We start from the raw sequence: 25,650 nt of genomic DNA, 5'->3' as shown, positions 1-25,650 counted from the left end.
ACAGGAGTCTTGACCAATCATAATCTAGATTCCGCCTTCCCGGGGTCTGCAGGAGACTTCCGGTTACCAGGGCAATCTACCGGAAGCGTCAGGTTCTGTGTACGTTTCCGCGTCTTCCGCGGAGCGGGTGTTCAGGGCAGGCAGCGTTGAACTAGATGTCGTCCCCGCAGGCCCCAGAAGATGGGCAGGGCTGTGGCGACCGCGGCGATCCCCCTAGGGACCTCCGTAGCGTCTTGGTCACGACCGTGCTCAACCTCGAGCCGCTGGACGAGGATCTCTTCAGGTAGCTGGCAGCTCCTGCCCAGCATCCCCTCCTTTAGGGCAGAAACTCTTGATCTTGACTGCCGCCCCGCGGGGCCCCTGGCTCCGGGACTAGGATGGCCCTGCGTTGGATGCACCCTCTGCCACGATTAGGAGAGAACGCGCCCCCGACAGAGCTGTCCTCGCTGCTCTGGCTTCCTCCTTTCCTCTCCGCGCCGCGAGGTCTGCGCAGCCCCATCTTTAGGTAGTCCTGGAGATCTGAGCAAATATAGTGGTGACCTGAGAGACCCTGCTCGGCAGCCTGCCCTAAGCCTTCACAGGGGAGCTAGCACAGAGAGGGCAGTGATTTGCCCAAGGGCACACAGCTGATGGATCAACGTTAAAACGGACGCGGCAGCTCCTTGCGTCTTCAGTATCCTTTTCCTCTCACAATATCCCGCCCCCAGTACCATTTGGTGGGTCTGGTATCTCATTACTTATCCTGAGGCCTAAGCATGTTTGTTTCCTTCCCAGCATCGCTGAAGTTCTTGACTGTAGCGAGGGTTTCTTTCTTTGAGAGGGAGTCTTGCTCTGTTGCCCAGGCTGGAGTGCAGTGGTGTGATCTCAGCTCAGTGCAGCCTCCGCCTCCCGCGTTCAAGCATTTCTCCTGCCTCAGCCTCCTGATTAGCTGGTATTACAGGCGCACCACGGCCCAGCTAATTTTTTTAGTAGAGACGGGGTTTCACCATGTTGGCCAGGCTGGTCTCGAACTCCTGGCCTTGTGATCGGCCCACCTCTGCCAAAGTGCTGGGATTACAGGCGTGAGCCACTGCCTCCAGCCCCTGCAGCAAGGCTTCTAACAGCTTTGACCTCCAAGGCTTCTCCTGGCTTTACTGGAAGTTATCTTACTTTGAACTCCCTTTCTTCCACTTAAGGAATTATAAATAACTTCTTGGAGGGCTATTTGATTTTTGTTTTTGAAGACAAGATCTGGCCCTGTTGTCTAGGCTGGAGTGCAGTGGCACGAACATGGCTCACTGCAGCCTCGACCTCCCGGGCCCAAATGACCCTTCTGCCTCAGCCTCCCGTTTAGCTGGGACCACAAGTGCTCGCCACCACATCCAACTAACTTTTTTATTTTTAGTAGACATGAGGCCCCACTTTGGAGCCCAGGCTGGTTTTGAACTCATGGGCTTAGGCGATCCTCCCACCTCGGCTTCCCAAAGTGCTGGGATTGATTACAGGCAAGAGCCACCTGCCAGGTCATGGAGGGCTATTTGTAACTCATTGTTACAGAAAATGCCAAACAGCTGGGACATGGGAGTCTAGAAACATAATTATTCAGCTTCCAATGGGCCTACATTCTGGGCAAGCATTTTCATCTCTGGGTCCAAGTTGCAGTTTTCTCATCTGTACACTGAAGGAGTTAAACTTGATGTCTGAGGGCTCTCGTTATTTATTCATTTATATATTTATTTAATTTTATTTTTTGAGATGGAGTCTTACTCTGTCGCCCAGGCTGGAGTGCAGTGGTGCGATCTTGGCTCACCTCAACCTCTGCTTCCTGGGTTCAAGTGATTCTCCTGCCTCAGCCTCCTGAGTAGCTGGGATTACAGGTGCGTGCCACCACGTCCAACTAATTTTTGTATTTTTAGTAGAGACGGAGTTTCACCATGTTGATCAGGCTGCTCTTGAACTCCTAATCTCAAATGATCCACCTGCCTCAGCCTCGCAAAGTGCTGGGATTACAGGCGTAAGCCACTGCAACTGGCCCAGAAGATTTTTATACATAAGGATATTTGCCTGGGGAAAGGACCTGTGGCTTTTACCATATTCTCAAAAGGATCTTAAACCTCAATAAGGTGAAGAGATCATGCACTAGAGTCTCAGCGAGGGTAGAATTTGGCCCAGTTCCCAAGTCTTTCCCTCCTTCCCCCTCTCCCTACAGAGGAAGGCATTACTGGGTACCGACCAAGAGGCTGTTTGGCGGTCAGATCGTGGGCCAGGCACTGGTGGCTGCAGCCAAGTCTGTGAGTGAAGACGTCCACGTGCACTCCCTGCACTGCTACTTTGTTCGGGCAGGTAAACCCCCCACTTCCTGCCCCAACCCAGCCCTGGTAGCCCAGCAGCCATTCTAGCCTTGGGGGCTGAGGTCAAAAGGGAAGAGAGGGAGACTGGAAGACAAGGGGGAGGGATGGCGGACACAGCCACCCTAAGACACACACCGAGTTCCACCCTAAGTGTCTAGGGTGGAACAAAGTCTGGGGCTAACAATGAACTTTGGACCTCACACCTGCTGGGACTCACTGGGTACCTGATTTCTGGCTGATAATGACACAAGACTTTGTTGCTTAACTGCTCCTTGTGGACCTTTTGTGCTTCCATTCTTAACATAGCTCCTGGTGCCAAGCGCTGTGCTAGGTTCTCAGCGTGCTGTAACCTCTGCTAGAGGTGCGGAGGTAGGGCAGCTTGGGTTGGAGAAGCGAGCACCAGCCTGAGAATCAAGGGATCTAAGGCTTCTTTTGTCAGCTGAGCATCAGGTCAATAAAAACAAACCAAAGATGTAGGGCCTAGCTTCAGCTTTGTCTGTAATTTACCATGCGGCCTTGTGAGGTTAGCTCCCCGCCCTACAGCTTGGTTTACTTCAGCTATAAAATGGAGAAGGGTGGGACCAGGGGTATTTTAGTGGAATGATCTCTACAGCTTCTTATAGCTCTGGGGTCAAATAAAGTCACTTAAAACCTATGTGTGGTGGCCGGGCACGGTGGCTCAAGCCTGTAATCCCAGCACTTTGGGAGGCCGAGACAGGTGGATCACGAGGTCAGGAGATCGAGACCATCCTGGCTAACACGGTGAAACCCCCGTCTCTACTAAAAAAAATACAAAAAACTAGCCGGGCGAGGTGGCGGGCGCCTGTAGTCCCAGCTACTCGGGAGGCTGAGGCAGGAGAATGGCGTGAACCCAGGTGGAACTTGCAGTGAGCTGAGATCCGGCCACTGCACTCCAGCCTGGGCAAAAAAAACCAAAACAAAACAAAACAACAACAACAAAAACTATGTGTGGTGGCTCATGCCTATTATCCCCGCACTTTGGGCGGCCACTGTGGAGGATTGTTGGAACCCAGGGGTTCAATACCAGCCGGGGCAACAAATCGAGACCTTGTCTCTACAGAAAAATAAATAAAAGGAAAATAAAAGCAAAACCTATGCTAAAAAACAAAAACAAAAAAACCTGTTTTCTCTCCTTCCCTCTTACCCTTAGAGCAGATGCCCCCATGTGTTCTGTATAAATCCTCAGCTGAGAAGTTTGTGGACCTTTACAGTATGTGATTTGTATTAAGAGAACAGTGGGTTCGGGTTCCCCCTTCATTTTATAAATATGAAAGTTATACCTGTAATGTTTTTCTTACTGTCCCGTGTCCCTTACTCCTTATCCCTGAGGAGTTGATTCCCCCCCCCCACCCCCCGCCTTCTCGGCCCCCAGTCACTGCTATAAAGTATTTGAATACTAACCTTGGGCTCAGCCAGCTTCTTATCTTTATGCTAGTTGGGAGTAAATATGTGCTTTGTTTCTTTAATTTGGTTGTGAGTACCAGCCTTTTGATATTGTAATCCTTCCAGCCTAGTGAAATACCTGGCTGTTTTGTTTTGTGGAGGTGGGGGCATTGAACTCTGAATCTCTTCATCCTGTGATGGAAGAATGCTATGAATCTTTCTTTGCCTGTAAAGTATCTAGTGCAGGGCTTGGCGTAATCTAGTTTTCCATAAATATTAGTTTTTGATGATTAACTTTTGTAAAATAATTAAAATTTGTATAATACAGAGCATAATTGTGTGCCTTATCTTGTTTAGTCTTCATAAGTAAACACGGATGGCAGGCATTCCTGCCATCATTCTTACCTAAAGAAACTGGGACCCGAAGAGGTTTGGAACCAGCTCCCACAGTGCCCAAGGAGGCAGAGCCAGGATATGAACCTGGTTTATGTGCCTTCGAGTGCCAAACTCTTTCCTGCTTCTTTGCTTCTCTTTTAAACTCTTGGGCGATAATTCTAAACAATGGGAGAGCTGCCAGGGTACCCATCCCAGGTTTTGGGGAAAAGATGCTCTTTCTTGGAAATTCTCCATCTAGGAGCAGCGTGAAATGAGCTGTGTCCAAGCTACTATTTCAAAATTAATAATTATTTGGCCGGGCGTGGTGGCTCATGCCTATAATCCTAGCACTTTGGGAGGCCGAGGCGGGTGGATCACCTGAGCTCAGGAGTTCGAGACCAGCCTGGGCAACACAGTGAAACCCAGTCACTACTAAAATAGAAAAAATTAGCCAGACATGGCGGCATGTGCCTGTAGTCCCAGCTACTCTGGAGGCTAAGGTAGGAGAATTGCTTGAACTCAGGAGGCGGAGGTTGCTGTAAGCTGAGATCATGCTACTGCACTCCAGCCTGGGTGACAGAGTAAGACTTGTCTCCATCAAAAAAAAATAATAATAATTATTATTATTACTTGTGCCCCTGCCTATGTCTTGAAAGACTGCAAGATAGCTAAAATAATTGGTAGCTATTATGGGAATATTAAAAGTCAAAGGACATCAGGCCAGTAGTAACAGGGGATTTGGGAGAAACGATCATGTCAAAATTTGGCTAAGCCATACTGTTGCAGTTTCATACGTTTAGTTCCGAGCTTCCTGGCTGCAAGGCAAAAAGGGGAGCGCTCTTATCTGTTTGTGATGCGACTCTGCCAGCTATATCAGATATTAAAACCAATGCTGTTTTTTGGCTGGGCATGGTGGCTTACACCTGTAATCCCAGGACTTTGGGAGGCCAAGGTGGGCGGATCACCTGAGGTCAAGAGTTCAAGACCAGCCTGGCCAACGTGGTGAAACCCCATCTCTACTAAAAAAAACAAACAAACAAAAAAAACCACACGAAAATTAGCCGGGCGTGGTGGCGCACACCTGGAATCCCAGCTACTTGGGAGGCTGAGTCAGGAGACTCACTTGAACCCGGGAGGTGGAGGTTGCAGTGAGCTGAGATCGTGCCACTGTACTCCAGCCTGGGTGACAGAGCAAGACTCCATTAAAAAAAAAAAAAAATTAGCCAGGCATGGTGGCCTGAGCCTGTGATCCCAGCTACTCGGAAGGCTGAGGCAAGGAGAATCGCTTGAACCTGGGGGGTGGAGGTTGCAGTGAGCCAAGACTGCGCCACTGCACTCCCACCTGGGCGACAGATTGAGACTCCATCTCAAAACAAAAAAAAAAATGTTTCAATTACATTTTTAAATAAAAGATGTTATGGGGGAGGGGGAGGGTTGGTCCTTGGCCATTTATCATATCAGTTATTTTTCTAAAAACGTTCATTTTAACGTTAATTAGTTGGGTTTTTGTTTTGTTTTTAGTTTTTCTCTATAGAGGTAAATTTAGAGCTTAAAGATTTCTGAACAAGATCAGCAAACATTCTAGAAGGGCCAGATAGTAAACATTTTAGGTTTTGCCAGTGAAAGCAACTATAGACAATATGTAAACAAATGAGCATGACTTTATTACAAAAAAATTGTATTTTAAGGCAACAGTTTCCTCATCTGTACAATGGGGGTAAGAGTGGCTCTACATGGTTATTGTGAGACCAACATGAGGAAACGTACTCTCCTGTCCAGTGCTGTCTGGCACCCTGCATCACTCCATAAGCGTTAACTCCCTTCGGTATGCCTCAGGGCCTACCTCCTGTGCTCCAATAACAATTTTCAAGAATAGGGCTGGAACTCATTCACACTGAAAGGTAGACCAGAGAACTGAAGGTTCTGTGATCCTCTTCAGGCATCTGCACTTTAGCTTACCTGCAGACCAAGGATTGGATTCGAGGATTTTTTGCTTTTTCTCCCCAAGTTTGGTGATAGGGAGGGGAGATTGCCTTCCCAGGGTCTGAAAGCAGACTGCACAAGTAGCTCTCTCTGGTGTCTGGACTCTTGGTAAGCCCTCCTCAAGCGCCTTTAACCTTGAGGAGCTCCCACTCTGATAGAAGCGCTCTGATTCTGATAGAATCCTACTCTGATTATCTGCTGGTGGCAGTGCCTGATAACAGACACCTGAGCAAGCCAGTTGGCTTCAGACAGTGATGTTTATTGCTGTTGATTGAGCCCTGGGGCCCGATTGACTCCCCATTTGCATCAGAGTGAAGGAAGCAACACTTCTCTAGACCTGCTTCTTTCATCTGAAGGTTAAAAGTCATCCCCAAGATGTCTCATGGCCCAGATGTCAGGGTTCCCCAAGGCCGGCCTGACTCAGACAAAGTGAGAACTTCAGGGAAACCAGGGAAGTTCTCTTCCTCTCCAAATCTTCCCTCACCTGCTTGTTGTTGGCTGCCTTATCCCTGGCCAGTGCCTTCTACCCTGGTGGCGGTGCTCTTGTTTTTGAGACAAGGTCTTGCTCTGTCACCCAGGCTGGAGCACAGTGACGCAGTCATGGCTCACTGCAGCCTTGATCTCCTGGCCTCAACTGATCCTTCTGCCTCAGCCTTTTGATTAGCTGGGACCATAGGCACATGCTACCATGTCCAGCTAATTTTTATTTTTTATTTTTTGTAGAAACAGGGTCTCCTTGTGTTGCCCAAGCTCTTCCACTCTGCTTTGGAGCAGAGACACCTGACAGTGAAGGACCAAATGGCTTCCATATACATCAGGGGTGAAGTGACTGACAGCTGACCTTGCCTGGGAGAGACTGAATATACAAACAAACAGTGGCTCGACCATGTAGAAAAACAGAACTTTGATGCACAATAGCAGCAACCAGCACAGGAAGCCAGTCTACTGTCCACAAGTCAGACTTGTAGGAAGTCAGACCACTATCTTTACCAACCAGTCCAGCAAGCCAAATAATGACCAGTGTAACAATTGGCCCCCAAAGCCAGGACTTGATTAATAACTGATAGCTGCCCTAATTTTTGCCCCTGCTTCCAACTTAGGACCAACCAGAGAAAGCCAAATATGTACCCCTAACCAATCACATAGGATGTCCCACTTTTTTTTTGAGACAGAGTTTCACTCTTGTTGCCCAGGCTAGAGTGTAATGGCGCAATTTTGGCTCACTGCAGCCTCCACCTCCCAGGTTCAAGCAGTTCTGCTACAGCCTCCACCTCCCACCTTCAAGCAATTCTTCTGCCGCAGCCTCCTGAGTAGCTGGGATTACAAGCGTGTGCCACTATGCCTGGCTAATTTTTTGTATTTTTAGCAGAGACAGGGTTTTGCCATGTTGGCCAGGCTGGTCTTGAACTCCTGGCCTCAGAAGATCCGCCTGCCTCAGCCTCCAAAAGTGTTGGGATTACAGGCGTGAGCCACCGTGCCCAGCCAGATGTCGTGCTTCTAGTTAGCCCACCAACAGCTTCCCCATGCCAACAGCCTGCAATCAGAGCCTCCCTGAAGCCTTTTTTTCCATTACAGAGCGTTCCCATTCCTTTGCCTGCCTCTAAGTCCCTGCCAAAAGCAAGTGATGGTGGTTGACTTCCTGCTATAACAAGTTCTGATTGGCTGGGCACAGTGGCTCATGCCTGTAATCCCAGCACTTTGGGAGGCTGAGGTGGGTGGATCAGTTGAGGTCAGGAGTTCGAGACCAGCCTGGGCAACATAGTGAAACCCCCATCTCTACTAAAAATACAAAAATTAGTTGAGTGTGGTGGCACACGCCTATAGTCCCAGCTACTTAGGAGGCTGAGGCATGAGCATGGCTTGAACCTGGGAGGCAGAGGTTGTAGTGAGCCCAGATGACGCCACTGCACTTCAGCCTGGGTGACCCAGCGAGACTCTGTCTCTAAAAAAAAAAAAATTAGCTGGGTGTGGTGGTGCACCCCTGTAGTCCCAGCTAGTCAGGAGGCTGAGGCACGAGAATCGCTTGAACCTGAAAGGTGGAGGTTGCAGTGAGCCGAGATGATGCCACTGCACTCCAGCCTGGGTGACAGAGCAAGACTCCATCTCAAAAAAAAAAAAAAAAAAAAGAACAAGCTCTGAATAAATAGCCTTTGTTTGTTCTCAAAAAAGAAAACAACAACAGAATAAACAGTAAACAGGCTGGAGACTAGATTTACTGCTCCCTGATCTAGAATAATGGTTTGGGACTGATGACAAAATCCCAGGCACAGATGGAGCAAGATAGAAGGAAGGAGTTTTTTTGTTTTGTTTTGTTTTGTTTTGTTTTGTTTTTTGAGACAGAGTCTCGCTCTGTCGCCCAGGCTGGAGTGCAGTGGCCGGATCTCAGCTCACTGCAAGCTCCGCCTCCCAGGTTTACGCCATGCTCCTGCCTCAGCCTCCCGAGTAGCTGGGACTACAGGCGCCCGCCACCTCGCCCGGCTAGTTTTTTATATTTTTTAGTAGAGACGGGGTTTTTTTTTTTTTTTTTTTTTTTTTTTTTTTTTTTTTTTTTTTTTTTTTTGAGGCGGAGTCTCGCTCTGTCGCCCGGACTGGAGTGCAGTGGCCAGATCTCAGCTCACTGCAAGCTCCGCCTCCCGGGTTTACGCCATTCTCCTGCCTCAGCCTCCCGAGTAGCTGGGACTACAGGCGCCCGCCACCTCGCCCGGCTAGTTTTTTTTGTATTTTTAGTAGAGACGGGGTTTCACCGTGTTAGCCAGGATGGTCTCGATCTCCTGACCTCGTGATCCGCCCGTCTCGGCCTCCCAAAGTGCTGGGATTACAGGCTTGAGCCACCACGCCCGGCTGGAAGGAGTATTAATTTTATTTAACAAACACATATAGAGCCCTCACTGTGTGCCAGATATTATGCTAAACACTTTACAACTATGGACTCATTTCATTAAAATCCTGTAAGCGATGAGCACCATGATGATCCCCAGTTTGCAGATGAGCACACTGCTCAGAGAAGTGAAGGGTCACACAGCTGGTGAGTGGTAGAGCCAGGATTTGAATGCAAGGAATCTGCCAATGTCTCTGCAGTTTGTGCTGTTAAAGAAAAGCTCCACCTGCACAGGGAGCAGGCCGATGACAGGGCTTGGTGGTCTCTCTGTATCTCTAGTGCCTGGACCTTAGCAGACCTCAGTGAGTAGTTACCGAGATGAAATGGAATGGAAGATGAGTAATAGAGTACCTGTCAGGCATTGTCATGATGACAGGGCCTGTGGACCCACTGTGCCCTTGTGCCTACTGCAGGGGACCCGAACGTGCCAGTACTGTACCAAGTGGAGCGGACACGAACAGGGTCGAGCTTCTCGGTGCGCTCTGTGAAGGCTGTGCAACATGGGAAGCCCATCTTCATCTGCCAGGCCTCTTTCCAGCAGGCCCAGCCCAGCCCTATGCAGCACCAGTTCTCCATGCCCACTGTGCCACCACCAGAAGAGCTGCTTGACTGTGAGACCCTCATTGACCAGTATTTAAGGTGAGAAACCTGGAGGCTCCATGGCAGACTTTTCAAAATGCAGCTCCTATCTGTTTGTGGGATATGGAATCCTTCAGTGGGTCTTGACCAGCATTTAAAAAATACAGATTAGAAAAGAAGATACTGGGGCCGGGCGTGGGGTGGCTCATGCCTATAATCCCAGCACTTTGGGAGGCCGAGGCCGGTGGATCACAAGGTCAGGAGATCAAGACCATCCTGGCTAACAAAGTGAAATCCCGTCTCTACTAAAAATACAAAAATTAGCTAGGCATGGTGGTGGGTACCTGTAGTCCCAGGTACTCGGGAGGCTGAGGCAGGAGAATGGCGTGAACCCGTGAGGTGGAGCTTGCAGTGAGCCGAGATTGCACTACTGTACTCCAGCCTGGGCAACAGAGCGAGACTCTGTCTCAAAAAAAAAAAAAGGAAAAGAAGATATTGGAGTGAATAATATGTATGTATTAAGGGCAAGAATCCTTTTGTGAAACTTGAGGTTTAGTTGTGTGTGTTCCTGGTGTGTGTCTGTATTGGGCCATGGTATAAAATGAAGGGCTTGGCCGGATGTGGTGGCGCATACCTATAATCCCAGCACTTTGGGAGGCCAAGGCAGGAGGACTGCTTGAGACCAGGAGTTGGACACTAGCCTGGCCAACACAGCAAGACTCCATCTCTAATTTAAAAATAAAGCTGGGGCTGGGTGTGGGGGCTCACACCTATAACAACACTTTGGGAAGCCCAAGCAGGAGGATCACTTGAGCCCAGAAGTTCAAGACCAGCGTGGGCAACATGATGAAACCCTGTCTTTACAAAAAATACAAAAATTATCCGGGCGCGGGGGCACGCATCTGTAGTCCCAGCTACTCAGGAGGCTGAGGTGGGAGGATCGCTTGAGCTTGGGAGGTGGAGGCCGCAGTGAGCCGAGATCATGTTATTGCACTCCAGCCTGGGCAACAAGAGCAAGATTCTGTCTCAAGAAAAAAAAAATATATACACACACACACACACACATACATATATATACACACATACATACATATATACATATACACATATATACATACACACACACACATATATACATGTATATACATATGTACACACACATACATACACACATATACACATATATATACATATATACACATATATATACATATAGTTGTTTTGTTGTTGTTTATATGTTTGTTTTTGAGACGGAGTCTTGCTCTTGTTGCCCAGGCTGGAGTGCAGTGACACCATCTTGGCTCACTACAGCCTCTGCCTCCCAGGCTCAAGCGATTCTCCCACCTCAGCCTCCCAAGTAGCTGGGATTACAGGTACCTGCTACCACGCCCGGCTAATTGTTTTTGTTGTTGTTGTTGTTTTTGAGACGGAGTCTCACTCTGTCGCCCAGGCTGGAGTGCAGTGGCGTGATCTCAGCTCACTGCAAGCTCGCCTCCTGGGTTCACGCCATTCTCCTGCCTCAGCCTCCTGAGTAGCTGGGACTACAGGCACCTGCCACCATGCCTGGCTCTTTTTTTTTTTTTTTTTTTTTTTGTACTTTTAGTAGAGACGAGGTTTCACCACGTTAGCCAGGATGGAATTTTGTATTTTTAGTAGAGACGAGGTTTCACCACGTTAGCCAGGATGGAATTTTGTATTTTTAGTAGAGACGAGGTTTCACCACGTTAGCCAGGATGGAATTTTGTATTTTTAGTAGAGACGAGGTTTCACCACGTTAGCCAGGATGGAATTTTGTATTTTTAGTAGAGACGAGGTTTCACCACGTTAGCCAGGATGGAATTTTGTATTTTTAGTAGAGATGGCGTTTCACCATGTTGGCCAGGCTGGTCTCGAACTCTTGATCTCAGGTGATCCACCCACCTCGGCCTCCCAAAGTGCTGAGATTATAGGCATGAGCCATAATTTTCCCATATCTGGGAAAAAAAAGTAAATATATACTGAAATACCACTTGGTAAATACCACCTCCCCAGTCCCCTAAGTGATTCCCTCTCTTCCCTCAGGCCCCTGGTCCAGCAGCTTAGGACTTAATGTGCACCAGGAGTGAGTGTCCTCTAGAGAGCTGCAGAGCTATGGCCTGTGTTTTTGATTGGTCACTGCCTTTTGCCTTAGTGCATGTCTTTTTTGTTTGTTTGTTTGTGTTGAGACAGAGTCTCACTCTGTTGCCTAGACTGGAGGGCAGTGGCGTGATCTCGGCTCACTGCAACCTCTGTCTCCCAGGTTCAAGCGATACTCATGCGTCACCCCCCCAGGTAGCTGCGATTACAGGCACACACCACCATGCCTGCCTAATTTTTGTATTTTTTTAGTAGAGACCAGGTTTCTTTGTGTTGACCAGGCTGGTCTCAAACTCCTGACCTCAAGTGATCCACCTGCCTTGGCATCCCAAAGTGCTGGGATTACAGGCATCAGCCACCTGCATGTTTTATGTATATAAAACGTATATACAAAAATACAAATATGTATTTTCCCCTAACCATTAGACCACCAGGGAGCATGTTAGATATTTTGAATACCTGGTAAAATATATTTGTTTGGATCATACCTAATAAAGTTTGAAAAATGCTGGTGCAGGGGAATGAGCTCTCGGTCCAGACACAGGACAGACACATGGATTCTAGCCAGGACTGTGCCTCTGTTAATGCTCACCTGCTGTGGGACAGTGCTTAACTCCCCAGCGCCCTAGTTTCTTCTAAAAAATGGGAATGCTTGGCCAGGCGCAGTGGCTCGCGCCTGTAATCCCAGCACTTTGGGAGGCCGAGGTGGGCAGATCACGAGGTCAGGAGATTGAGACCATCCTGGCTAACACAGTGAAACCCCATCTCTACTAAAAATACAAAAAATTAGCCGGGCGTGGTGGTGGGCACCTGTAGTCCCAGCTACTTGGGAGGCTGAGACAGGAGAATGGCGTGAACCCGGGAGGTGGAGCTTGCAGTGAGCTGAGATCGAGCCACTGCACTCTAGCCTGGGCAACAGAGTGAGACTCCATTTCAAAAAAAAAAAAAAAAAGGAAATGCTCATTTCTGCCCTGTCTACTTCTTAGCTGTATCATTAGGAGAGAGTGTCTCTATCTCATGCTAGATACTGGGGAGGCAGCAGAGTATGATGGGATGGAGGTGGGTTTGGGAACCTGAAAGTCCTGGATTCAATCCTAGATTTTGTCCCTACTAGCTGTGTGAGTTTGGGCAAGTTGCTTTCCCACTCTGAGCCAGTAGTCTCAATTATAAAATGGAGCTAATCATATTCCTACCTTATAAGGTTGCTGTGAGGATTAAATGAAATAAAAGAGATTAGGCACTTAGTGTGCTAGTACTAACTAGCACAATGGCAGTGAATTGTAGTTATATCACTGTTAACAGAAAAAACACAGGGCCTGGTGTGTGGTTGCAACTCGACACATGTTTGCTGAAATGAGAGGAAGACATTGTTAAAGGACCTTGAATTTAGATCTGTACTGTTCAATAAGGTAGTCTGTAGCCACTTGTGGCTATATTACATTAATTAAAATTAAATAGGGCCGGGCGCAATGGTTCGTGCCTGTAATCCCAGCACTTTGGGAGGCCAAGGCAGGTGGATCGCCCAAGGTCAGAAGTTCGAGACCAGCCTGGCCAACATGGTGAAACCCCATCTCTGTTAAAAATACACACACACGCACGCACACACAAATTAGCCAGGCATGGTGGCGCATGCCTGTAATCCCAGCTACTCAGGAGGCTGAGGCAGGAGAATCGCTTGAACCTGGGAGGCGGAGGTTGCAGTGAGCTGAGATTACACTGCCTCACTCAAGCCTGGGCGACAGAACTAGACTCCATCTCAAAAAAGAGAAAAAATAAAAATATTAGCCAGGCATAGTGGCGTACACCTCTAGTCCCAGCTACTTGGGAGGCCAAGGCGAGAGGATGGCTTGAGCCTGGGAGTTGGAGACTGCAGTGAGCTGATTGCGCCACTGTACTCCAGCCTGGGTGAGAAGACAACCCTGTCTCTAAAAAAACAGAAAATAATCATACTGTGGACCCAGATTGCCTGAGTCCAAATCCTGTCTCTCCAGTTTTTAAGCAAGCTACTTGGACTCTGCTTATTTCACTGATGAAATGGGGGTAATAGTACCTGTCTCACAGGGTTGTTGTGAGGAATACAACTGTGTATGTACAATGCTTAGAACAGAGCATATTATAGGGTATGCCTTATTACTATGATGTGTTGGTTAGATATACATGATATGCATGATCTTGACTTCAGTGTTGGTTATGAGGTAGGTTACTATCATTCTCCACACTTTGCAGATGGGAAAATAGACTCAGAGAGATTACTAATTAGCACAAGACCACATGGCTCATAAGTGGCAAAGAAGGGATTCAAACACTGCACTATCCTGCCTGGCACGAGGGGAGGGGAGCTTTGAGGATATCTTCCCTGTGGAAGAATGAGGGGAGTCAGAAGAGGTAATGCAGATGTGACTTCCTCTCTTCCTGGGTCTCACCCCCTCCCTCTCCCCTTTACTTTCAGGGACCCTAACCTCCAAAAGAGGTACCCAGTGGCGCTCAATCGAATTGCTGCTCAGGAGGTCCCCATTGAGATCAAGCCAATAAACCCATCCCCCCTGAGCCAGCTGCAGAGAATGGAGCCCAAACAGATGTTCTGGGTGCGAGCCCGGGGCTATATTGGTAAGACGACCCCAGGGATGGGAGGAAACCACTCTCCAAGGGGTCTACCACTCATTTGCTGTGTGACCTTGGGCACGAGTTCCCTTCTCTGGGCCTGTTTCCTTATCTGCATGATGGGGAAGTTGGCTTAGCTTCTTACCTGGGGCCTCTCAGCCCTTTGCATGGGGAGAATGTGGAGGTGACTATAATCCCAACACAAGGCCTTTCTGAGGAAGGCAAGGCACCTCACTGGGGTTGTTGTCCAGCTAAAAGTGTCTTTGTGCAAACTGGAAGATGACACCCCTTTTGGGGCCTAGCGTGGGAGACTTGGGTGAATTTCAGTCCGTGCTCACCCCTGCCCTCACCATGTCGCCATTGCACTTACCCCTGTCACACATACACACTGTAGGCCAAGTGCTCTTGTGCAGCAACCAGTCTGCACACCCATGCACGGGAGTCCCTTTTTCCCCTACCTCCCTGCAGGTCCTGAGCTGGAAAGCCCAGGAGCCCAGGGCTGATGGGGACCTGTTGCAGGCGAGGGTGACATGAAGATGCACTGCTGCGTGGCCGCCTATATCTCCGACTATGCCTTCTTGGGCACTGCATTGCTGCCTCACCAGTGGCAGCACAAGGTGCACTTCATGGTCTCATTGGACCATTCCATGTGGTTCCACGCCCCCTTCCGAGCTGACCACTGGATGCTCTATGAGTGCGAGAGCCCCTGGGCTGGTGAGTGTGGGGCCGTGTGGGACGAGGGCACTGACCTTGGGTGGCAGATGCTGACTTCCCCTGACTTCCTGTGTGGCACTGCACAGGTCACTTCCTTTCCTTCCCTCCTAGGCTTTCGCATCTTCATCTTCAAAATGAGAGGGTGAGGCTGGGACACCTGCTCTGCTCTAAATTGCTAGAATGTGCTGGGAATGTGATTCACCTTCTCCCAGGGACCCAGTTCTAGTCCCAGAACCAGTTCAGATTCTTTTTATTACAATAGGCAAATCGTGTCTTCCATCTGAGCCTGTTTCCTCGTCTAAACAAAGAGGGTTACATTACAGCAATGGTATCCAAACCCGGCAGCCCATCAGACTGCCATCTGGGGACGCCTTTTCAAAACAGATTCTGATTCCACCCTCAAGATTCTGACTCAGTAGGTCTTGGATAAGGTCCAGGAAACTGTATTTTTAAGTTCTCTAAGTGACTCTGATTAACCTGATTGGGGTTGGAGCATTCAGTGGTCCCTAAGGGCCTCACTGCTTGGACATTCCTTGCAGGGGACAGAGAGAAACAAGACTCATTCATCAATGTCTAGCTTCAGAACCCTGACCTCCTTTCCAAGGGAGTACATTTCAAATGAAGAAAGGTTTTGCTTGACAAACCAAGGGAAAAACTTAAGGACTCGTTATACTCAGATAAGGGGTACTCTCACGTACCAATAGCATCCCAATCCAAGATTGATAACCTTGAAGTGAGGACATGGGTTCAGATTTGGCCTCATCATGAAACCAAATTCCTGACCCTCTCTGGATTTTAGTCCTGGTCTGGAAAACTGGACAACACATAACTGCTTCCTTTGGCTACGGTGAGAACTGAGTGAGCTCTGCTATGTGTAAAGGAAACCAGCAATCATCCTCATAAACATCAAACTCAGGCCCAAAGCCAGCAAGGGAGAAAGAATCTCCAGGTGGGGAGGGAAGAGGCGAGACCTCATGGCTTTAATTCCTCTCTGCTGAGCCCCTTCTTCCCCTTGGTGGTGGTAGTGGGGATATTTTTCATGAATTACCACTTGGAGGATGTGGCTTGATTTATTGTACAGGGAGCCAATAGGTTCCCTAACACAAGTGGCCAGAGGTATAGCAGTTCTGCTTGGCCAAGCAGTTGAAGGAGACTGTTCTCAGAGCTCCTCCCTCCGTGATCTTTTTGAGGAAGCGAGCAGAGGTGTGAAAGTGCTTTTAAACTGTCAAGTGGGGTTCCTGTGGGAGGAGTTACCCCTCAATGATGGTCCATAATAAGCTCAAGAAGGGGCATTTGGAGCAGCCACGACACTCAGCGCACCCTTGTGTGGGGCAGCCCTGCCCTGGGTCACACCCTTTTCAAGAAGTCCACTTGGAGGTCGGGCGTGGTGCTGTGCTAAGCCTCTAATCCCAGCTGCTCAGGAGGCTGAGGCGGGAGGATCCCTTGAACCCAGGAGCTTGAGACCAGCCTGGGCAACATAGTGAGACTCTGTTTCAGAAAAAAAGAAATGCGTTTGGCTGTTCTGAAGCAGGCCATCCTCACCTTTCACCTCACCCACAGGTGGCTCTCGGGGGCTGGTCCATGGGCGGCTGTGGCGTCAGGATGGAGTCCTAGCTGTGACCTGTGCCCAGGAGGGCGTGATCCGAGTGAAGCCCCAGGTCTCAGAGAGCAAGCTGTAGCCAGAGGTACCAGCTTGGCCTGGGGCTTCAATAACCTCCCATCTATCCCCATTCCTGAGACAGCAGTTACAGTCCCTTTTGGCTCTCACATCCAATAAAGAGACTGATACCACTGGAGTGGCTGGCTTTTAATTCCCCTGGGCCAGACCTTGCCTTCATCCCTCAACTCCAGGACTCCAGGGCAGAGTCCCTGGCCTTCAACCAGGAGGCCTCGCCAGCTTGGGGGCCCACCAACAAGGGAACAGTGCCCCTGACCTGTGCCACAGCCCCTTGGCTGTTTATAAGCTGGAGAGACCGTGTCAGACTTCTTCCCTGTACTATACCAGGGCAACCCCAGCCAAAGCTCATCCTGAGCCCAGCTCAACAGAAGTTTCCTTGATCTGCTTCACATTCTCTTTTGGAACTTCTAGGGGCTCCCAGCTATTCTGTCCTCATTGGGTCCTTCCCCTGCATTCTGGGGCAGCCTCTCTCCTCACAGTGGCCTTAAATCTAGGCAAGGGTTAGTCCAGCACCTCCTTGATGAGCAATTCTTTGAGACTGGGGGGTGGCGTAGGGGTAAGGCCTGCCTCCTGCAGGGCTTGGAGCCGAGCCTCTGATTGACGTTTGTCCAGGCCCAGGCGCCAGGAGAGTCGAACATGGGCCTCCAGAAAGGGTGCCAGCAAAGGGTGGAGGCTCTTGTCCCCAAGCAGCTGCAGGGCCTTCTCACAGCATGCCCGGGCCTCCCCAGGGTCTTCCAGCTCCTGGTGGCACACGGCCAGCCCAGCCAGGGTCAGCAGGGGGCGATCTGGGCCAGAGGGGGTGCCCAGCTGGGCTTGCAGCTGCCAGGCAGTGGCCCAGAGTGCCAGAGCCTCACGATAGAGGCCAGTACAGGTTAGGCTCTGTGCCCGCCGCAGCTCTGGCAGCACGAAGAAGTCCTGCAGGTCTGGGGCATGGCGCAGCTCAGGCACTGCCTGCAGGTGACCCAAAAACTGCTCAAAGGCCCGGCTACGGCGGGCAATGGTCTCTGCAGTAAAATTCCGGCGCAGCCGCTTACGGGGGAAGGAGATGGCAGCCATTGGGCCCCGGAATTGCCGCTGCAGGTTTCGGTGCAACCGCTCAAAGTCCGAGTAACGGCGAGAGATCTGGGCTGGCTGGCAATCTGGCGGCCCTGGGCCTATCACGGCGAGGGTGTAGAGCTGCAGGGAGGGTGGGTGTCAGGGCAAATGCAAGTTGTCCATGGGCCCGTTCCCTCCCCATCCCCCACACTCCCAGCTGTGCCTCCCCACCTCTTCCTTTCACCCCTGGGATAGCACCCAGGAGGGCGGGAGCTGCTGCCACAGTGGCGGGGAAGCCCAGTCCCATCTTACCTGAGGTTTGTCTGAAATGACCCAGGCCCAAGGCAGCAAGAAGAGAGAAAGACAGAGATGAGCTTCAGTGCCCAGGGCTGCTGCCCCTTTTTTTGTACTCCCTTCCCATAGAACAGTTAGTTCTTCTGACAGCCCCCGCTGGAAAACCAGACAAGAGCTGAAACCCAGGCCAATCTCTTAGGTCTTCTTTAGGAACAGCGTGGAGCTTGTTCCACTTTGGACACCTGGCCTCCACATCCCCGGTCAGGATTTTCCAAACTAGACCCAGAGGACAGGTCTGTAGATAGCTACAACTGCCATAACTGTGAAAAGTATACTGGCCTAGGACTCAAGTTCTAACCCAAGGTCAGCTACTCCCTCCCTGTGTGACCTCAGGCAAGGTCATCCCCTCTGGGTCCGCTTCTGTTTCTAGTGAAGGAAGTGCTCGGTCAAGTCAGTGTTTGTCCAAAAATGAGACATGTACAAGTATTGGTACCTGAGGTTATTTTTGTTTTTTGTTTTTTTTTGAGACGGAGTCTCGCTCTGTGGCCCAGGCTGGAGTGCAGTGGCCGGATCTCAGCTCACTGCAAGCTCCGCCTCCGGGGTTCACGCCATTCTCCTGCCTCAGCCTCCCGAGTAGTTGGGACTACAGGCGCCCGCCACCTCGCCCGGCTAGTTTTTTTTGTATTTTTCAGTAGAGACGGGGTTTCACCGTGTTAGCCAGGATGGTCTCGATCTCCTGACCTCGTGATCCGCCCATCTCGGCCTCCCAAAGTGCTGGGATTACAGGCTTGAGCCACCGCGCCTGGCCGGTACCTGAGGTTTTTAGGTGGTGTGCACTAGAGTAAATATCACTGCATCAGAATCAGGAGGTGGTTCCCCTTTTAATTTTTTTTTTTTTTTTTTTTTGAGACAGGGTCTCACTTCATTGGCCAGGTTGGAGTGCAGTGGTACAATTATAGCTTACTGCAGCTTCAACCTCCTGGGCTCAAGCATTCCTCCTGCCTCAGCCTCCCAAGTAGCTAGGACTATAGGCATGCACCACCACACCCAGCTATTTAAAAAATAATTTTTTTTTTTTTTTTTTTGTAGAGATGGAGGTCTCCCTATGTTGCCAGGGCTAGCCTTGAACTGCTGGCCTTGAGCAGTCTTCCTACCTTGGCTTCCCAAAGTGCTGAGATTATAGGCATGAGCATCACACCCAGCCTAATTGTTTTTAATCTTTCTGACTACAAATTGAGAAGCTCTCAGTTTTGTTATTTTTGTTTTTGTTTTGAGACAGAGTCTTGCTCTGTCGCCCAGGCTGGAGTGCTGGAGTGCAGTGGCACAATCTTGGCTCAGTGCAAGCTACGGCCTCCCGTATTCATGCCATTCTCCTGCCTCAGCCTCCTGAGTATCTGGGACTACAGGTGCCCACCACAATTTTTTGTATTTTTTGGTAGCGACGGGGTTTCACTGTGTTAGCCAGGATGGTCTCGATCTCCTGACCTTGTTGTGATCCGCCCGCCTTGGCCTCCCAGAGTGCTGGGATTACAGGCGTGAGCCACCGCGCCCGGCCAGCTCTCAGTTTGGTTTTTTAAAAAGTACTTCTTGGGCCAGTTGCAGTGGCTCATGCACACACCTATAATCTCAGCACTTTGGGGGGCCAAGGCAGGTGGATCACCTGAGGTCGAGAATTCAAGACCAGCCTGACCAACATGGAGAAACAGTCTCTACTAAAAATGCAAAATTAGCTGGGCATGGTGGCACATGCCTGTAATCCCAGCTACTTGGGAGGCTGAGGCAGGAGAATCGCTTGAACCTGGGAGGCGGAGGTTGCAGTGAGTCGAGATTGCTCATGGCACTCCAGCCTGGGCAACAAGAGTGAAACTCTGCCTCAAAAAAAAAAAAAAAAAACCCTACTTCTCTAACACTTCTCATCTCCATTTTTAGAAAAGAGCCAGAAAATGGATCTCAGGTCAGGGCCTTCTTCAGGCAACAGCATCTAGGCAAGATTTAATGATGTTTCATTTTCACTACTTATTATTTACTTACTTACTTACTTTATTTAGTCTCGCCCTGTCACCCAGGCTGGCGTGCAGTGGCACAATCTCCGCTCACTGCAACCTCCGCCTCCCGGGTTCAAGCAGTTCTCCTGCCTCACTCACCCGAGTAGCTGGGATCACAGGCATGCGCCACGACGCCTGGCTCATTTTTGTATTTTTAGTAGAGACGGGGTTTCACCATGTTGGCCAGGCTGGTCTCGAACTCCTGACCTCAGGTGATCTGCCTGCCTCAGCCTCCCAAAGTGCTGGGATTACAGGCGTGAGCCACTGTGCCTGGCCCACTACTTTTATTTTTATGGCTAGCTTCTCTCTGTGGCAAGTGAGACTTTCCACATGCAGTAGTGCTATGAAGTTGTCTTTTAAACTTACTTAAAGGATGGGCACAGTGGCTCATACTTATAATACCAGTACTTTGGGAGGCTGAGGCAGGAGGACTGCTTAAGGCCAGGAGTTCGAGACCAGCCTGGGCAACATGGCAAGACCCTGTCTCTACAAAACAAAAAAGAAAAGAAAAACAATTAGTTGGGTACTTGTGGTCCCAGCTACTCAGGTGGCTGAGGCAGCTGAATCATGTAAGCACAGGAATTCGAGGCTGCAGTGAGCTATGATCGTGCCACTGCACTCCAGCCTAGGCGACAGAGCAAGACTCCGTCTCAATAAATAAATTTATTTAAGAAAAAAAATAGGTTCGGCCGGGCGCAGTGGCTCACACCTGTAATCCCAACACTTTGGGAGGCTGAAGCGGGCAGATCACTTGAGGTCAGGAGTTCAAGACCAGCCTGGCCAACAGTGAAACCACATCTCTACTAAAAATGCAAAAGTTAGCCAGGCGTGGTGGTGGGCACCTGTAATCCCAGCTGCTCAGGAAGCTGAGGTGGAAGGATTGCTTGAACCTAAGAGGCAGAGGTTGCAGTGAGCTGAGATTGCACCACTGCGCTCCCGCCCGGGCAACAGAGCAAGACTCTGTCTCAAATAAAAAGAAAAAAAAAATAGGTTCATTTAAAGAAAAATGTTAAGAAGAAAAGAGTACAAGTGGCATTTTAGATAGGACAAGAATCAGGGAGGTACTGGAATGACTGAGGTTTGGAAAACACTGAGCAAGATGACAACTAAGCTCCCCACCTCCCAGGTCTGAGAACCTGAATAGGGATTAACCAATAATTCCAAGCCAACGGGTTTAAAAGGAGAGTTAACAAGTGTTAGATTTTAAAGGCACCCTAACAGCAAATCCAGATCTTTCTCACATTTGTTCTGTGGAACTGACAACGCTCTAGCCACTCCTGGTCAGTTAGGTTTGCCTACTCTGTCCTCTTGAAGATTCACAGTGTACATTAATATTAGGGATTAAAAAGTTTAACAATAGGCCGGGTGCGGTGGCTGAAGCCTGTAATCCCAGCACTTTGGGAGGCCGAGACGGGCGGATCACGAGGTCAGGAGATCGAGACCATCCTGGCTAACATGGTGAAACCCCGTCTCTACTAAAAAATACAAAAAACTAGCCGGGCGCGGTGGCGGGCGCCTGTAGTCCTAGCTACTCGGGAGGCTGAGGCAGGAGAATGGCGTAAACCCGGGAAGCGGAGCTTGCAGTGAGCTGAGATCCGGCCACTGCACTCCAGCCTGGGCCACAGAGCGAGACTCCGTCTCAAAAAAAAAAAAAAGTTTAACAATAAAGAAACTTACTTTATTCTCATTTAACTGCATTCTCAGAACATATTGCCTGCAAAACCTTTATTTAGAAACAGCTATTAACATTCCAGGGAACCAGTTTTCTGCAGGACACACTTTAGGACACCAATTTTCTTCAGGACACACTGGTCTATATAATAAGCCTTTATGTTCATCTAGTTTACATTTTGTATCCATTATCTCATTGATCCTTGTAACGTGCAGCCAGATGGGTGATAATGATCGAGGTTCCATTACCCAAGCACTTACCCTGTGCCTCCTGCTGTACCAAGCACTCTTTACATCTATGATTTCATTTAATCATCACAACAGCACTGCAGGGAAGGTGTCCTTATCTCTGACAGCTGAGAAAGCAGGCTCAAAGACTTGCCCTAAGTCACACAGCTGGAAAACAGCCCAGCTGGGATTTAAACCCAGGTTGATCTGACTCCAAAGCCTGTGCCCTTCACCCCCGCAAGTTAAATGGGGAATTAGAGTCCCCATCATACAGAGGAGGTGCCTTGCTTCTCCAGACACAGGCCGGGGCATACTTGGCCATCCTGCTCTATCCTGTCATCCCTTCCCATCCAGGTACCCACAGTCACCCCCATTCCTCTCAGCCTCTGAGCTGTTCCTTGGTGTCCCCTTCCTGTGTATGAACCCTTGTCCACCCCAGAGTTCTGAGACCTTTGCCACTTCAGACTTCATCACTGGCCACACGTGGTGGTGCATACCTGTAGTCCTAGCTACTTGGGAGGCTGAGGTGGGAGGATCGCTCAATTGAGCCCAGTTGGAGGTTGCAGTGAGTTATGACTGCACCACTGCACTCCAGCCTGAGTGACAGAACGAGACCCTGTCTTAAAAAAATTTTTAAAAGACTCAATAATCCAAGTCGGTCCCTGCTGAAATTGGAGTAGTCACCCCATGGGTGTGGCCCTTGCTTACTAACAGCAACAGAAAAGGGTGGAGAGGCCCAGATGTGGGACTGGGCTCCAGGCCCCCTCCTGCTGAGTCAGAGGTGGAGAAGGGTGGTGAAGAGGAGGAGAGTGAGAGATGGAGAGCTGCCACTGACAGGAGTGGCCAGCTCAGTCGCCTTTCAGGCCTGGCCTGAAAAGGGACTGGAGCAGAAGTTGCTGCGGGCATTAAAGGAGCAGACCTCATTCTCCAAGTCAGTCTCTCAACAGCAAGGAAAACAGCAAGGGACTCCAAGGTCCTCCCCAACACTGCTCTTCATCCTAACCTCCACCAACCCCCTAAGTCTAGCCCTTAGAACAAGACTATTCTGTACAGGGTCGGGTGCTTGAGAACTGAGTCACCTGTGTGTTATAAGGACACAGCGGGCCCTAGATGATAAACATTTTCAACCCAAAGTTAAATAATAATGACATAGCTACCATTTCATTCAGCACTTCATAATGCCAGGCATACTGCTAAGGGCTTTTTGTCCACTGTCTCATTTAACTCCTGCTGTAATCCTCTGCATTTTCCCCATTGCTATAATGAGGAAACGGAACATGACCAAGATTAAACAACTCACCCAGAGTCAAACAACTGGAAATAAGTGGGAGTCAAGGTTGGTCTGGATTGAAAGCCTATTTACTTAACCACCAGCTCATGCAACTTGGATCTCCAGTTTGACCCAGATAACATCTGTCTCTCCCTATCTTACATCTTGCTACAATTTGCAAAAACCTTGTGGGCTAGGTAGGGAAGTGCACACACCAGTTCTCTTAGTCTCAAAACCAGGATAAGAGGAAGGTCCTTAATCCCCACTTCACTCAGTCTCAAGGAAACTAAGTCATTTGTGTGAGGATCTGCTCAAGTTACATCCCCTTTCTGACCTCAGTTTCCCCATTTGTAAACGAGGTAGCCATTTATAACTGCATAGACCCCTCAGGAAGTTGGGGTCTTCCCTACTTGCTCATAGCCATACTTCTAGACTCACAGCCCAGGGGTTCTGGACCCTCACTCACCACGTACTTGGAGGGCGGGTCCTTGACAACGTTAGCGCTGGTCACTTCGAAGAGCAGCCGCTGGGGTGTCAGGGTGTTCCGGGACTTCTTCCAGAAATCCTGCAGCTGCCGCGCCAGGAGCTGACTGCCCCGCTGCCCATCAGGTGGGAGGCTCCGTTCTGCAGACACATGACCAGTCATATCAATGGGCCTAGGGCCAGGGTCGACATCAATCACTGCCGTGGCCTCACTCATCCTCCCAATGTGAGGCAGGATTTACCTCCATTTTACAGAAATGGAAACTTTGGGGCAGAGAGGCACCGAGAAGCCAAACACCGTGCCTGGCAGACAGTAGGGGCTAAATTAACAGCTCCACCCTCAAAATATCGCTAATACATCATTTCCATTCGGATCCCAGGCCCTGTACATTTAATGCCCGCAGCCAATTCTGAGATGAGAGTGAGTTCTCCCACTTGACACAAGGGAAAACTTGGCTCAGAGAGGGGTTAAGACTCTCTCAAGGTCACACAACCAAGAGGTGGCCCAGGCTCTTTAAGAAGTGTGGGAGTTTCAGCTGGATCAACTCAGCGCCCTGGATGCTCTGGGAACGCAGCAGGGATGGAGGCCTAATCCAGCCCCAGGGTTCCCGCCTCCGTCCTCCTGCACTCGCCTGCGTCTTCTCCTGACGTCCCATCCCCGAGGGGCAGCGGGTCAGGGCCAGCCTCCGCGTCGTCCTCGTCCTCGTCCTCGTCGTCCTCGTCGTCCTCAACGCTGGTGAAGCTGAGGGTGCCGCTGAGTCGGGAGGACAGGCCCTCGGCGTCGTCGTCCTCCAGCTCTGAGCTCTCCGGAAACTGCTCGGCCTCTGGGCTGGCCGCCGCCTCCCCGGGGCCGTCGCCTGCCAAGGCGTGCCGCAGCCGGTGCAGGAGCCGGGAAGCCATGGCACCCTGGGGGGAGAGCGCGACGCTGTGTCCCAGGTCCCGGAGGAGGAGGAGGAGGAGGAGGAGGAGGATCCCAGCCCAGCTCAGGAGGAGGAGGGGCGGGGCCCGGACCGGAGAGGAGGAGCGCGCGGAGGCCCCAGCCCCTGGCAGTCCGAGGTCCTGCGAACCAGGGGATCCAGCTCGCTTCGCTTTCCCCGCAACCCACTTAGCCTAGGACTGCGTTCCTGCCCGGAGGGGCTCGGGACGTCTCTTGCGCCGCCTGGTGCGCCTCTACCTCCTGCGTCCCACGGTGCATTCAGGGGCGTGCCGCGCCCCAAGGGTCCGGGTGCAGCCCCCCGCAGCCCATGGAGGCCGGCCGGGCTCTGCAGGGCTCCGCTGGGCTCAGGCCGCTCCGAGCGCCGCTCGGGCCGCTTCCTGCTGCCGCCCCGCCTCCTGCCCCGCCCGCTCGCCCGAGCCTCCTGAGAATCCCGGGCCCTTGGCTCTAGGAGGGACTTGGGAAGCCTGGGTCAGCCTGAGGGAGTCCCAGGCCTGCCGCAAAATCATCCCAGTCCGGCCAGGCGCGTACCCTCCTGGAATCCTCCCACCCCACCCACGTCATCTCCAATCTGCCCCACTAATTTCCACCCAACGCTCTTTAACTTCACAAAGTAATTTCTTTCTCCCGAAAGAAAACGAAGGCCAGGAGAAGATGTGTGATTTGGGTTGGAATCTGACCTCGCTGAGCCTAGATTTTCTCATATGTAAAACAGGAACAGTACTGCTAAAACTAATTTTGCAGCTCTTGTAAGAATCCTCGGCCGGGCGCGGTGGCTCAAGCCTGTAATCCCAGCACTTTGGGAGGCCGAGACGGGCGGATCACGAGGTCAGGAGTTTGAGACCATCCTGGCTAACATGGTGAAACCCCGTCTCTACTGAAAAATACTAAAAACTAGCCGGGCGAGGTGGCTGGCGCCTGTAGTCCCAGCTACTCGGGAGGCTGAGGCAGGAGAATGGCGTAAACCCGGGAGGCGGAGCTTGGAGTGAGCTGAGATCTGGCCACTGCACTCCAGCCTGGGCAACAGAGCAAG

General features: G+C 50.5%; 2 protein-coding genes across 6 annotated transcripts; one reads left to right on the top strand and one right to left on the bottom strand.

Moving 5' to 3' along the window:
• Window positions 1-66: 66 nt before the first annotated feature.
• On the top strand, window positions 67-16,775 carry ACOT8 (acyl-CoA thioesterase 8). 3 transcript variants are annotated; one of them, XM_010384207.2, is made up of 6 exons: window positions 67-283; window positions 2,189-2,322; window positions 9,384-9,609; window positions 14,114-14,271; window positions 14,785-14,979; window positions 16,540-16,775. In XM_010384207.2, exons 1-6 carry the CDS (start codon window positions 156-158, stop codon window positions 16,656-16,658), a joined length of 960 nt encoding a protein of 319 aa, XP_010382509.1. In that variant the 5' UTR covers window positions 67-155; the 3' UTR covers window positions 16,659-16,775. The 3 variants fall into 3 exon arrangements, with proteins under 3 accessions (XP_010382509.1, XP_010382510.1, XP_030769829.1); XM_030913969.1 differs by lacking the exon at window positions 67-283 and adding an exon at window positions 301-505; XM_010384208.2 differs by lacking the exon at window positions 2,189-2,322 and having other exon boundaries at window positions 71-283.
• On the bottom strand, window positions 15,631-25,001 carry SNX21 (sorting nexin family member 21). Of its 3 annotated transcripts, none has more exons than XM_010384205.2 (4): window positions 24,789-25,001; window positions 24,316-24,589; window positions 23,667-23,824; window positions 16,768-17,833 (listed from the first exon to the last, which is right to left on the bottom strand). In XM_010384205.2, exons 2-4 carry the CDS (start codon window positions 24,581-24,583, stop codon window positions 17,159-17,161), a joined length of 1,101 nt encoding a protein of 366 aa, XP_010382507.1. In that variant the 5' UTR covers window positions 24,584-24,589; window positions 24,789-25,001; the 3' UTR covers window positions 16,768-17,158. The 3 variants fall into 3 exon arrangements, with proteins under 3 accessions (XP_010382508.1, XP_010382507.1, XP_030769828.1); XM_030913968.1 differs by adding an exon at window positions 18,005-18,015 and having other exon boundaries at window positions 24,316-24,967; XM_010384206.2 differs by having other exon boundaries at window positions 15,631-17,833; window positions 23,674-23,824; window positions 24,316-24,966.
• Window positions 25,002-25,650: the final 649 nt, after the last annotated feature.

Source organism: Rhinopithecus roxellana, chromosome 13, assembly GCF_007565055.1.
Source record: "Rhinopithecus roxellana isolate Shanxi Qingling chromosome 13, ASM756505v1, whole genome shotgun sequence".
Classification (NCBI taxonomy): Eukaryota; Metazoa; Chordata; class Mammalia; order Primates; family Cercopithecidae; genus Rhinopithecus; species Rhinopithecus roxellana.
This window is presented reverse-complemented; position numbering and strand designations above follow the sequence as displayed.